Source organism: Peromyscus maniculatus, chromosome 15, assembly GCF_049852395.1.
Source record: "Peromyscus maniculatus bairdii isolate BWxNUB_F1_BW_parent chromosome 15, HU_Pman_BW_mat_3.1, whole genome shotgun sequence".
Lineage (NCBI taxonomy): Eukaryota > Metazoa > Chordata > Mammalia > Rodentia > Cricetidae > Peromyscus > Peromyscus maniculatus.
Window position 1 is genome coordinate 75,362,231 of NC_134866.1, and position 13,071 is coordinate 75,375,301.

A 13,071-nucleotide genomic window follows, 5' to 3' on the forward strand; every position below is an offset into this window, starting at 1 on the left:
ATAAAAAGCCAGGCATGTCGATGCACATCTATAACCGCAGTTCTAGGTAAGTGGGGCATGGCAGCAGGAAATTTCTTCCGAGCTTTCTGGCCAAATTGATGAATTCCAGATTCAACAAGAGACTCTGCTTAAAAATAAATAAATAAAAAGGGATAGTGATGAAGGCAGACACCAGACAGCCACCTATGTTACCCTATGCATAGGTTCAGGAGCACATGCATAAATCACACAGAGAAGCTGCAGGTGCAGGGAATTCCCCGGAATGTGCCGGCATGCCAGCATCTAGTTTCCAGTGGCAGCAGTGGCTGGTTTGCAAGTCTCAGAAGGTGACCAACCCTGCCATACACTTGCCATAGGTGGTACAGTCTCCACAAAGATCTTGTTCTTTTTACCTAGTTAGTTCTGATTCTTCTTTGTTTATTAGCAATGCAAACTACCAATAGCTTCTAAATAAATTCCCTGTGTAAACAAAGATCAGTTTCTGTTGTCTGTAATTTGGGATGCTGATTGATTCATACTGTTTGAATGTAATTGGGGTTATTTAACTGCCTTTGTGTTGGGCATAGCAATTTTAATACTTGGTGTTTATGGAAAAGAGGAAGATGCTAGACTTAGATAATTACAAGTCCTTCATGAGTATTTGCCAAGATATTTGAAAATTGGGCAGAACTTAGGTCAGATCTCTAGCAAAAACAAAAATCCACCTGTCAATCTTCTGGCTCCCTGAACCTGTGACAGATACCTGGTGCAACCAAGGCTGCTGAATAGTGAGATGGAGACCCCAAAAATGAGCCAGAGAAGAGGAATCTTAATTTTTGAGTCTAACTCTATTCTTCCATCTTCACTTGACTTGAGGGCAAGTATGTTTGTGGACCAGATACAAAGCAACCAGACTAAGAAAGATCCCAGTGGTCTCATGGAGTTGCCAGTCAGAACAAATGCAGTCTTTTTGAGAGTAATAGGACAGAATTCAGAATTTGAGGTCTAACATTTACAATATCCAGGATCAGCCCAAAACTTACCATAAAAATAAGCCTGCAAGTTGCTATTGTCTCAAGGGAAAAGACCTGAACAAATGCTAAATTCAAGGTGGGCTGTCTATTAGAAGTATTTGACAAGTATTATTATGTTCAGTGAGTTCTAGACTGTTGGGCTTTCTACATGACTCTGCTGTTGCTCTCTCTCTCTTTCAGTGTCCATGAGAAGTCCCTTTGCTTCTTTCCTTCGTTGCATGCTTTTCTTCGATTTTTTTTTATGTACGTTGGGGTTTTGCCTGCTTGTATATCTGTGCAAGGGTGCCAAATCTCCTGGAACTGGAGTTACAGACAGTTGTGAGCTGCCATGTGGGTGCTGGAAATTGAACCCAGGTCTTTTGGAAGAGCAACCGTACTCTTAATTGCTGAGCCATCACTCTAGCTCTGTTGCATTCTTTTCAAAGACCTAACTACTTTTTAGTCTCTCTTGGTGAAACAGATTTTGAGCATGGGCTCTAGGTCTTCTGGGAAGCAAAAAAGGGATCTTTAATATTTCCTGTCTCCTTCCTCTCCTTCCCCCCTCCCCTTCCTTCCTGACTTCCTCTCCCCCCCTCTATATATATGTATGTATGTATGTATGTATGTATGTATGTATGTATGTATAAACTCGGGCTTCACACATGCTAGACAAGTGTTCTACCACTGAACAGTAGTTCAACTCTCTTTACTCTGTGAAAGGATCTTAATAAGTTACCATGCTGGCCTTGAACTCACTGTGTATTGAAGGGAGGCCTTGAACCTCTGATGCTTTGCAGATATCATCCTTGCAAAAATCTGTGCATAGCATCACATACCTATATTCCCAGCTCTGAGAGCTGGAAACAGAAGAACCCCAGGGGCTGACTGTCCAGCAAATCTATCCAGTTAGTGAGCTTCTGATTCAGTACGAAACTGTCAACAAACAAACAAACAAAAGGTGGAAGGGCTAGAGCGGAGTTCAGTGATAGCACACTTGACTCCAAAGGCTGGGTCCTGGCTTCATGTGGTGGTATTGTGTTCCTCAAAATATTGTACACCCTAATAAATTTATCTGGGGTCAGAGACAGAACAGCCACAATATTAAACATAAAGGATAGGTGGTGGTGGTGCACGCCTTTAATCCTACCATTCCAGAGGTAGAAATCCCTCTGGATCTCTGTGAGTTCAAAGCTACATTGGAAACGGCCAGTCATGGTGACACATGCCTTTAATCCCAGAAAGCGAGCCTTTAATCCCAGGGAGTGGTGGTAGAAAGCAGAAAGGTATATAAGGCGTGAAAACCAGAAACAAGAAGCATTTGGCTGGTTAAGCTTTTAGCTGGTTAAGCTTCAGGCTTTCGAGCAGCAGTTCAGCTGAGAGCCATTGGGATGAGGACACAGAAGCATCCAGTCGGAGGAAACAAGACCAGCTGAACAGTTGGCCAGGTGAGGTTAGCTGTGGCTTGTTCTGGTTCTCTGATCTTCCAGAATTCACCCCAATACTTGGTCCAGGTTTGATCTTGTTAATAAGACTCTTTAAGATTCCTGCTACAGGTTCAGTCTCAGCACTGGGAAGGTAAGAGAAGAGCAAGAGTAAAAGATAGCCCATGTCAAACTCTGGCCTCTGCATATACACACACAGACACTCCTACTGACATACATGTGTTTGTGCACACACATAGAAAGTAGAGTATAGTAAGAATAAACTAGTAGCATAGTTGTTTGTGAGGTATTATATGTTGTTACATCGTTGTATTGTATAACTGGCAGCACCATAGTTTGTTAATAACTCACTAATGTTACTGTACACATAGCTACATGGTCACTAACAATAGGAATTTTTGTTTGTTTGTTTTTGTTTTTCAAGACAGGGTTTCTCTGTGTAGTTTTGGTGCCTGTCCTGGATCTCACTCTGTAGACCAGGCTAGCTTCGAACTCAGAGATCTGCCTGGCTCTGCCTCCCGGATGCTGGGATTAAAGGCGTGTACCACCAATGCCCATGGGAATTTTTTAACTCTATTAATAAATTTAAGGGCCACTATAATATATGCAGTCCAGTGATGACCAAAACATACTCATTTATGTAGCTGTGTTTTGAATGAAAATGCCCCTCATAGGCTCCCAGGGAGTGGAACTATTGGTAGTTGTGGCCTAGGTGTGGCCTTGAAGGAAGTATGTCACTGGGGATGACCTTTAGGGTTTTTAGAAGCTCAAGTCAGGCCTTGTTTTTCGCTCTTCCTGCTGCCTGCTGATCCAGATGTAGAACTCCTCTAGGACTATGTCTGTTTTCATGCTGACATGCTTCTGGTCATGATGATAATGAACTAAACCTCTGAACCTGAAAGCTAGCCCCAATGAAATGTTTTCCTGTAAGAGTTACTGTGAGGGCTGGAGAAATGGCTTAGAGGTTAAGAGTACTGACTGCTCTTCCAGAGGTCCTGAGTTCAATTCCCAGCAACCACATGGTGGCTCACAACCATCTGTAATAAGGTCTGGTGCCCTCTTCTGGTCATACATGCTGTATACATAATAAATAAATAAATCTTTAAAAAAAAAAAGAGTTACTGTGAGTTGGGTGGTGGCAATGCACACCTTTAATCATAGCACTCAGGAGACAGAGGCAGGTGGATGTGAGTTCAAGGCCAGCCTGGCCTACAGAGTGAGTTTCAGGACAACTAAGGCTACACAGAGAAATCCTGTCTCAGAAAACAAACAAACAAATAACAACAAAGAGTTGCTGTGGTCATGGCATCTTTTCATAGCAATAGAACACTGACTATGACAGTAACATAGAAATAATATATATATTTATATCAGTTTACCATGCTCTAGAGTTCTAGCCTATTTATTTTATTGCTACTCCAACTGTTTTTTTTTATTTGGGTTTTTTTTTTGTTTGTTTTTTGGTTTTTTGTTTGTTTGTTTGTTTTGTTTTTTCTGTACTGTACTCGCTTTACTTTAGCTTAACTTTTCATTGCAAGGTGCTTTAACTTCAAAAAAACTTTTCATCTTGGCCTGGCAAGATGGCTCAGTGTGTCGAGGCACTTGATGTGAAGCCTGACGATGCCCCGAGTTTGGTTCCTAGAGCATGCCTGGTAGAAGGGGAGAAGTAACTCCTGCAAGTTGTCCTCTGCCCGCGGTGCTGCATGGTCTGTGCATGCCAGCATATGTCCAAAATAGAGAAACTGGAAGAACGATTAAACATTGTCTTCTTTTTCCTCCTTTAACTTTAAGAGTTTTTCACCTTTTGGGCCTTTATCCTTGACTTTTTTTTCCCTAGTAATACTTGTTAGTGCCAAGACCAGAGAGGAACTGCCTAAATCTGAGACTATTAAGGGTGCATCAGAACACATAATAGTCAAGATAAATATTTAGATAAAAATTTTAAAAACAAAATCAGCACATAATGAACAAAGACACAATAATTTCAGTGAAAGTCAGGAAGGATCTGGGGTACATCCTTAATTCTAGCACTGAGGAGGCTGAGGCAAACAGAGCACATGCTTGAGACCAACCTAACCTGGACTACAAATGAAACCGTGCCTCAAAAAGAGAGTTTAAATGAAGTCAGGCAATCTATTCTGTTTTGTGGTGTGAACAGGGTGATGCACAAAATAAAACTTGATTAAAGTTTTATCATCAATTTATTTTTTCCAAGCATGCTCTCTTACCAAATCTATCATTTATTTTATCCCATGGACCCAGTTTCTCTCATTTTGTTAGCTTTGTTGGGATTTAAAGATCCTGTGTTTACAGCATGTTTTGTACCAACAGTCGGTATCTCACAGGTGCCTCCTGTGTCTTAGTGTTAACAGTCGGTGTCTCACATGTCCTCCTATGCTTTAGATTGATGTTAGATATGACTTCCTTTTGCTCATGGAAAAGTTTGCTGGAGAAAGCAATGAATTCTAAACTGTATGTAGTTATTTCCTTTTATTTCTCTTAAACTTTATTGAGAATGTGGAAGACAATACATAATGTAAAACATTTTCAGGAGTCATGGCTACAAATGAAATGAAAGTGATAGTGGAATAAATGTTGGAAAACCTCTGTGCCAGTTACAGTGTTAGAGTGATCATTTACTTTACTTTCTTTGCTTGGCTCTTCATTGTAGTATTGTTTCCCTCCAAGAAGCTTTCTCAGTAACTAGATTCGGTTATGCTGTTTAGATATCTGGAGTTTATTTTCTTATGTCAACATCTTTACAGTGTCTTTCTGTAACACATACAGAAAGACATTGTTATTTTCTAAGGTATGTGTTACCATCTTTTCCCCCATTATTTCTTTCTATTATTCTTTGCTTTGTGCCATATTCCTAACCATGATGCTGAGGGCATAGTGATCCAGGAAATGTTTAACTTCTTTCTTTTTGCCACTTAAAACTGTGGCTTACTGTCTTAGAGAAATTGTTTTATAGACTAAAGAACATCATGGAGTTATATTGTTTTGGGACATAAATTGATAAAGCGATCACAGAACAATGTTTAAATAGAGGGATAAAATAAACAATAAGCCCCGGAAGTACAATATGTAAGATTCTGTTCACCTATTAAGTTTATTGTAGCATATCAGGAGGATTCCTTCCCCTGTAAGGGAAGATTGATCATAGAAGAAATTGACTCTGCCCTATCTGATAGAAAAAGTACTAAATGTGATGTAATCTTGTCATATTTGAATTCACTCAATGGGGAGAAAACATTTTCTTTATGTATTTTGGGTAGGTGGGGAATGCATGGCACACACATGACGATCAGGGGATATCTTTCTGGAGTCTGGTCTTTCCTTCCGTCAAACTTCGGTAGCTAGCCTGTGTGCGAGCACCCTTACAACTGAGCCATCTCACCAGCCCTCACTTACCAGCAGTCCAAAACACCAAACCAAGGGTGACCTTTCCATTAATCCTTGCACTTTGATGAATACTTTCCTCTAACTTTTGTTTATCTTTTTTTTTTCTGTTTGCTTTATTTGTTGGTTTTCATTGGGAACTTCCTTGACATTAAATATTCCTAGATATGTAAAAGTTAATTTTCAATATTCAGAAGGAAACATTAACATTTGTTTCTCGTTTTAAAATTCATTATATAAACCTGTTTGGGCCGGGCGGTGGTGGCGCACGCCTTTAATCCCAGCACTTGGGAGGCAGAGCCAGGCGGATCTCTGTGAGTTCGAGGCTAGCCTGGTCTACCAAGTGAATTCCAGGAAAGGCGCAAAGCTACACAGAGAAACCCTGTCTCAAAAAACCAAAAAAAAAAAAAAACAAAAAACCTGTTTGTTATGGGAATTTAGTTTTTTTTAAATGTTTTAGTTTTGTTGGCATATGTTAATTATCCATAATCAAGTTTGACTATGACATATCATTTATATATATATATATATACATATATATATATATATATATTTATATTCCTTTCCATTACTTCTCTCATCCTCCTTCCATTCACAGTGATCCCCTTCCCTTTCCCAACAACTAAATTGCTTCTACTTCCATATCTTTTGTGTGTGATCCAATGAGTTTAATTATGGTTGCTTGCATGAATATGGGACATGAGCAACACTGAAAAAAATGTCTCCCCTTCCTACAGCAACCCTTAACTTGCAGTAGCTCCTCCTCTGGGAGTTAGTATTTCCTGAGCCCCTGGAATTTAAATTTGAATAATAAAATAAGGGAAGGAGATAGTAGATGTCTTCTCTAAAACTTACTTTAACCTTTTGTAAATTATGGTTTTGGTGATGATGTTCTCACTTCTTAAGCTAACTTAAATTATTTGATGAACAATATTATTTCTGTATTTTTTAAATAGATATTTATAAATTGTCTATCAAATCATTTATGTGAGTAGTGAATGAAACTTGGATTTTATATATAATTGACAGTGAGACATCTTGAAATAAATTATTTGAATAGAAAATTTAAAAAGTAAAAGGAGTCTCAGCATTTTGTGCTGAAGAGAACTGCACTTCTAAGAATATAATTAACTTTGCTTTTCACTTTGTTCTTTGTTTCCCCAGCCTCATGATTTTGATGAATGTCGGTTTGATATCAGTGTTAATGATAGTGTTTGGTATCTTCGTGCTCAGGATCCAGATCACAGACAGCAGTGGATAGATGCCATTGAACAGCACAAGGTAAGATTGCTGATGCTTACCTGCTCATGGAAGTCTAAGTAGTATTCTTAGTGATAACTCTTTTAAAATAATCTTGACAGTGTTGTCAATTCCAAAGATGTGAAGAGAAAAACCACTGACCCAAATAAATCATCATGGCCAAATTAATTAAGACAGCAAGTCTTTTCATAGATGTACATGGGTGCTTCCACGTAAGGTGGGGTTTGAGAGGTCAGCATTGACTGTGAGGAAGATAAGGCTTTTATAGCTCAGGGGTAAGGGGTTTGCAAATGGGGAATTTGGCAGGCAAAATAGGCAGGGTTACAGGAGCAGAATATCATAACAAGTTAGTCCTAATGACCTCTAGAAACAAAGACATGGTTGCAAGGTTAGCATAACAAGGTAGTCCTAACAGAAGGTAGTTGTAGGTAGTCATATAATCTTTTGAAACATAGGTAGGGTTGCAAGATGGTTATAAACAACTTTTTGAAATAAAGACATGATTGCCATTCCTGGAACAGGCAGTTCAGAACCATTTGTAGTTAAGATTATAGGTAGGGCATAGCCTAATCCTTGAGAAACAGAGGTTTACTCATAAACAGGAATGGACCCAGTTTGTCTTTAGTATAAGATGGTTTTTAAGCCTAAGATGGAGACAGACTGGTTCTTCAATGTAAAGAGTTATAAAGTGTTATTGAAAAACGGAACCTTGTTTGGTGGAGTGGTAAAGATTAAAAGTTAGATATTGTCCAACACTTCAATTGAAGATATTTATCACAATAAATAATTCTTTATTGTTAATTGAAATAAAAATATACCCTGCTTTATAAATTGTACATTGATTTTGTTATTGTTGTTTTTTGAGACAGGGTCTCTATGTAGCCCTGTCTGTCCTGGGATTCTATGTAGACCAGGCTGTCCTCGAACTGATGGAAATTCCCCTACCTCTGACTCCCAAGTTCTGGAATTAAAGGCCGTGCACCATCATACCCACCTGATTTTTTTGTTGTTGTTTAGGATCTGCTTTATAAATAATATTTTTAAAATTATCTTGTTGAAATAATTTTAAGAATAACATTCAGTTGTAAGACGCCAATGCTTAAATATGTCAGTGTTAATTTTTATAGACATTATAATCATTTTTGCAGATTCAGAGTACAACCATTGGAAAATCGTTTGACTTTTGTAACTATGGATCAATCTTATAGAAAGCATCTAGAAACTGATATTAATGTTTAAGTCATGTTCTTATAATTTAAAGCTAATCTTTGACTTCTGCTGTAAGTGATAAGTAGACTAAAGAAACATACCAATAGTCTGCCTTACTACTAACTCAGTGGTATGGCAAAGCATAGGTAAAGTTCTGTAGTCATTATACCATCCTTAAATGACCTAAGAGAATTTGTGCCTCTTCACATACTTGTCTGTACTTGTTCACATGAGCTTCACACATTTAGAGTTGAAATACCTGTGTTGTTCAAATCTTAGATGGTCTTTTAATAAAAAAACCCAGAGCCAGATATCAGGGTAAAAGCTGAAAGATGAGAGAAGCAGAACAGCCAGCTACTAGTTCTTACCTCTGTGAAATCCTCAGCCTAAAGAGAGTGAGTTCCTGTTTCCTCACGCCTTCTATACCTTTCTCTGACCTGCCATCACTTCCTGGGATTAAAGGTGTGTGTGTGTTTCCCAAGCAAAGGCATGAGATCTCAAGTGCTGGGATTAAAGGTGTGTGTCACCACTGCCTGACCTCTGGGTTTCTCCTATGCTGGATCAATCTCAAGTGTGGCCTTGAACTCACAGAGTCCAGACGGATCTCTGCCTCTCAAGTGATAGGATTAAAGGTGTGTGCCACCACTGCCTGACCTCTATGTCTAATCTAGTGGCTGGCTCTGTCCTCTGATCCTCAGGCAAGCTTATTAGGGTATACAATGTATCACCACATACCTGTTTTATTTTTAACAGCCAGAAAACACAGTTTCATCTAGTATGCCATGAGAACATTATTCTTGGTACCAATGATTTGTGTTAGGTCTCCTTTTCCTTTCTTGGTTTATTTTGAGTTTAGAAAATTATGATAAATTTCTTTTCTCCCTTAATTTTCGTATTATGCTGGTTTAAAATGTTTTCTAAGTCTTAGTTATCTTGGTATTATAACTTCATAAGAGTGTGTGTGTGTGTATGTGTATATATATATATATATATATATATATATATATATATATATATATATATATATATATATATAATGACCATAAAATTATGGTCATTTTTATTATATAAACATAAGATGAGCCAGTATTTTATAATTTCATTGCTTTGAAGTCAAGCCAACATGGACTCACAGCAGTCTCTGCTACATGTGACTTTAGGCATTTGTGACTAACTTCCAGGACTTTTCTCAACTGTCAGTTGTAGCACTTCTGATTAAAGCTGTAGTAAGGAATAGATAAGATCACACACACACACACACACACACACACACACACACACACACGCACAAACACACACACACAAAATAACAAACGTGGTGATATTGTGTCCCCCAATATATTGTGCACCTTAATAAACTTATCTGGGGTCAGAGACTAGAGCAGCTGCTAGATAGACATAGAGGCCAGAAAATGGTGGCACACACACCTTTAATCCTAGCATTCTGGAGGCAGAGATCCATTCGGATCTCTGAGTTCAAAGCCACACTGGAAACAGCCAGGCATGGCGACACATGCCTTAATCCCAGGAAGTGATGGCAGGAAGCAGAAAGGTATATAAGGCCTGAAAACCAGGAACTAGAGTCAGTCTGTTAAGCTTTTGGCTTTTAGCAACAATTCATCTGAGATCCATTCGGATGAGGATTCAGAGGCTTTCAGTCTGAGGAAACAAGATTGGTTGAAAAATTGGGGAGGTGATTTTTCAGCGTTCATCCTAATACCTGGCTCCTGGGTTTTTATTAATAAGACCTTTTAAGATTCATGTTACAAGCAAATGTCTCTGTTTAAAATTGAAAAAGCAAAGGCTTTGGAGTCACGAGATTGAGTAAATTGTAGCATGTGGTGTCTCTGGAAGAAGAGTTGCACATTCAATAAAGATAGCTAAATGTACACATACAGAAAGTAGACTATATTCTTGTTTCCTTCAGGGCTGGTCCTCTCACTAGTGATTAAAAATGTCATTAAGTAGAACCAGTTTCTATATTTTTAGCAGACATGACCTTTAAAGATTTGATCAGTTGATTTAGATTTAAAGGCTATTCTTTTTTTTCTGATACAAGTTTTATTTTGCTCTCTTTCCTCAATGTAGTTCAACACAATTACTGTGCAAGTTTTCCATTTTTATTTTCTCTTTTGAGTGAAGATAAGTGCATAGAGCATATATTTCATGTTACTGGTTTCTTTGGATCTGAGAGAGATGAGACTCAAGTTGATCTTAAGTACTTGGGTAAAAGTAAAAAATATAGCTATACAAATATTTCCTTTGCTTAGTTCTCGTTATTGTTGTTCATACTTACTGAACAGAAACAAATTATGTGATATATGCCAACTAAGCAGCATATTAATGGATATGTGAATTGACTGTGAGTTCTAAAAGTAAATTACTTTGATTTCTTTAACTGATGGAGAAATTTCAAATGTTACTACCTGTAATCTGCAAATTACCTGCTTTCTTTCCCTAATAGACAAGATACAGTGGCTCAATATCATTAAGGACTGTTGGCTGTTAAACTTGGAAATTTTACTAAACTATTAACTTGATCTTTAAAATTAATGCCAAATTATTAAGGCAGTGATAACAATAAGATCTACTTTCTAGAGATCACAAAGTACCAATTAGTGTATTTATTGCTTTATGTAGTTCATTTTTTTCTCTACCGTCCTGAAAAGCAAAAAAATTATTATTTTACAAGGAGTTGATAAGTTTGTAGTAAAATTAAATATTTTGTGTACAATGCTGCTATCTTTTAGTTCATTCTCTTTTAAGATTTGATTTGTATTAATTCTCTTTTGTATCAGTTACACTGGAAAGCTGATTTCTGGAACACAGTTCTCATAAGTTCAGCTCTTGAAAATTAGTGTATCATCATTCTCCTAGCATATTCATGTAAGCTAACAATGAATTCCCCTTCTTTCTCTTGGCTTTCCATAAAAGGCAATGTGTCATATTGGTTAGTGTTTTAGTACAATCAGACTCATGTTTGAGTCATGCCACTACTATGTACTAGATGCATAAGCTTCATGACTTTGCTGTAGAATAAAATATGATAGCACACTACATATGTTATCTCTTTCATCTCTGAATAAAAACAAGCAGGTGAGCAAAGTAACCTACTTGGCTTATACAAAAAAATGTAGGGCATAACAGATGTGGACTCTGATAATTCCAGCTCGTTCAGTTCAATTCACAGTTACTTTCTCTGGCTGTTACCTGCCCTTTGGATAGCTGGACAAGGCCACTTGGAAAATAGTAAACATATCTTTCTCTGTTCTGATGTCACTAGAAAGATATTTTTTGGTTTTGTCTGTTTGATTGGTTGGTTGCTCATTCAGTTCAATTCACAGTTACTTTCTCTGGCTATTACCTGCCCTTTGAATAGCTGGACAGGCCACTTGGAATAGTAAACATGTCTTTCTCTGTTTTGATGTCACTAAAAGGATATTTTTTGGTTTTGTCTGTTTGATTGGTTGGTTGGTTGGGTTGGGTTGGTTCTTGTGGTGGATTAGTTTTATTAAAAGTTCCTGACAGGTTTTTTTTGACATCTGGAAGGATTGAAGGTTTCTGTTCCTTCCCAGGATTCTCTTATACTCATTATGCTATAGGCTTTCTATATTAATATCTCATTCATGTATACAGCACATGCCTTCACTCTATCTGACTCTTTCAGGCACATGTATGAGAGGCAAGTGTTCTGTTTTATATGACTTCTTCAGTAATAAAGTGGTAATGGTGACAGCGAATAATTTTGAGGATGAATGTATGCCAGCTATGATGATGACTACATTATATACTTACCTCATTTTACCCATACACTCATGTGATAATAGTGTTTTTTTTTTTATCATAGGTAATTGAGGCACAAATTAAGTAGGTTGTCCAAGGTTAGAGCATGGACTTTTGCTACTAGTATGTATTTACATGAAATATTTTGTTCACTTAAATCATGGACTTCTTGAATCAGGGTATTCTCATATTTTAATTCTCCATGTCTATATGTTTCTTTTAGACTACAAGGTCCATATGGGATCAGATATAATTATATTAATTGGTAGGAATTATCAGGGATTGGACACAAAATTTACAACTTAAGTAACGTAAAGTGTTAGAAAATAAATTTTGTGGCTAGAAATGTGTGTTATTTGAAGTCTCCACAAGTTCCCTCCTTTCATCTTAATGCTTGGTGTTAGAATGATTACTGATATCAATACAGTAGAGTTCTGTACTCAGTGTCTACTTGTGTTTTTCCTTCCTTAGTATATTCATCCCAGAATAACTTGCTCTCTGTGAGCATAGTCTTAAAGAGATGACTTTTATTTATATTTCTCAGTATATTAGACATTGCAAATTTTTGTGTGATGTTAAATAATAACTTCTGTGAAAGGAAAGCACTAAATTCCAATTTTTTTGGAATTTGTTTTGTCTTTGTGTTTTTAAGACAGGGTTTCTCTGTGTAACCGCTCTATTTGTCCTAGAACTCGCTTTGTAGACCAGGCTGACCTCAAACTCACAGAGATCTACCTGCCTCTGCCTCCCTGAACACTAGTATTAAAGGTGTGTGCACTACCACCACCTGACTGCAAAGTTATTATGAAGTGAGCGATTTGTTCTCAATTTCATTTATAGAAAAGGAAGGCCATTATATATGAAACCAGTAATTTTATTTTGAAGCAATGTTGTGGGTTATTTTGTTGAGTCCATTAATATTCTGTACTTATGATTTGAGATAGCACTAAATAGATTACTTACTAAGATAAAGTTTTATTTTA

General features: G+C 37.3%; 1 protein-coding gene across 2 annotated transcripts in view; it reads left to right on the forward strand.

Annotated features, from left to right (window-relative positions):
- The window catches only part of Cert1 (ceramide transporter 1), a 111,651-nt gene that overhangs the window by 31,469 nt on the left and 67,111 nt on the right, over positions 1-13,071 (forward strand). For both annotated transcript variants that reach the window (XM_006985752.4, XM_006985753.4), the window contains exon 3: positions 7,001-7,117. In XM_006985752.4, the coding sequence (XP_006985814.1) occupies positions 7,001-7,117 (117 nt within the window). The remainder of the gene's footprint in view (positions 1-7,000; positions 7,118-13,071) is intronic.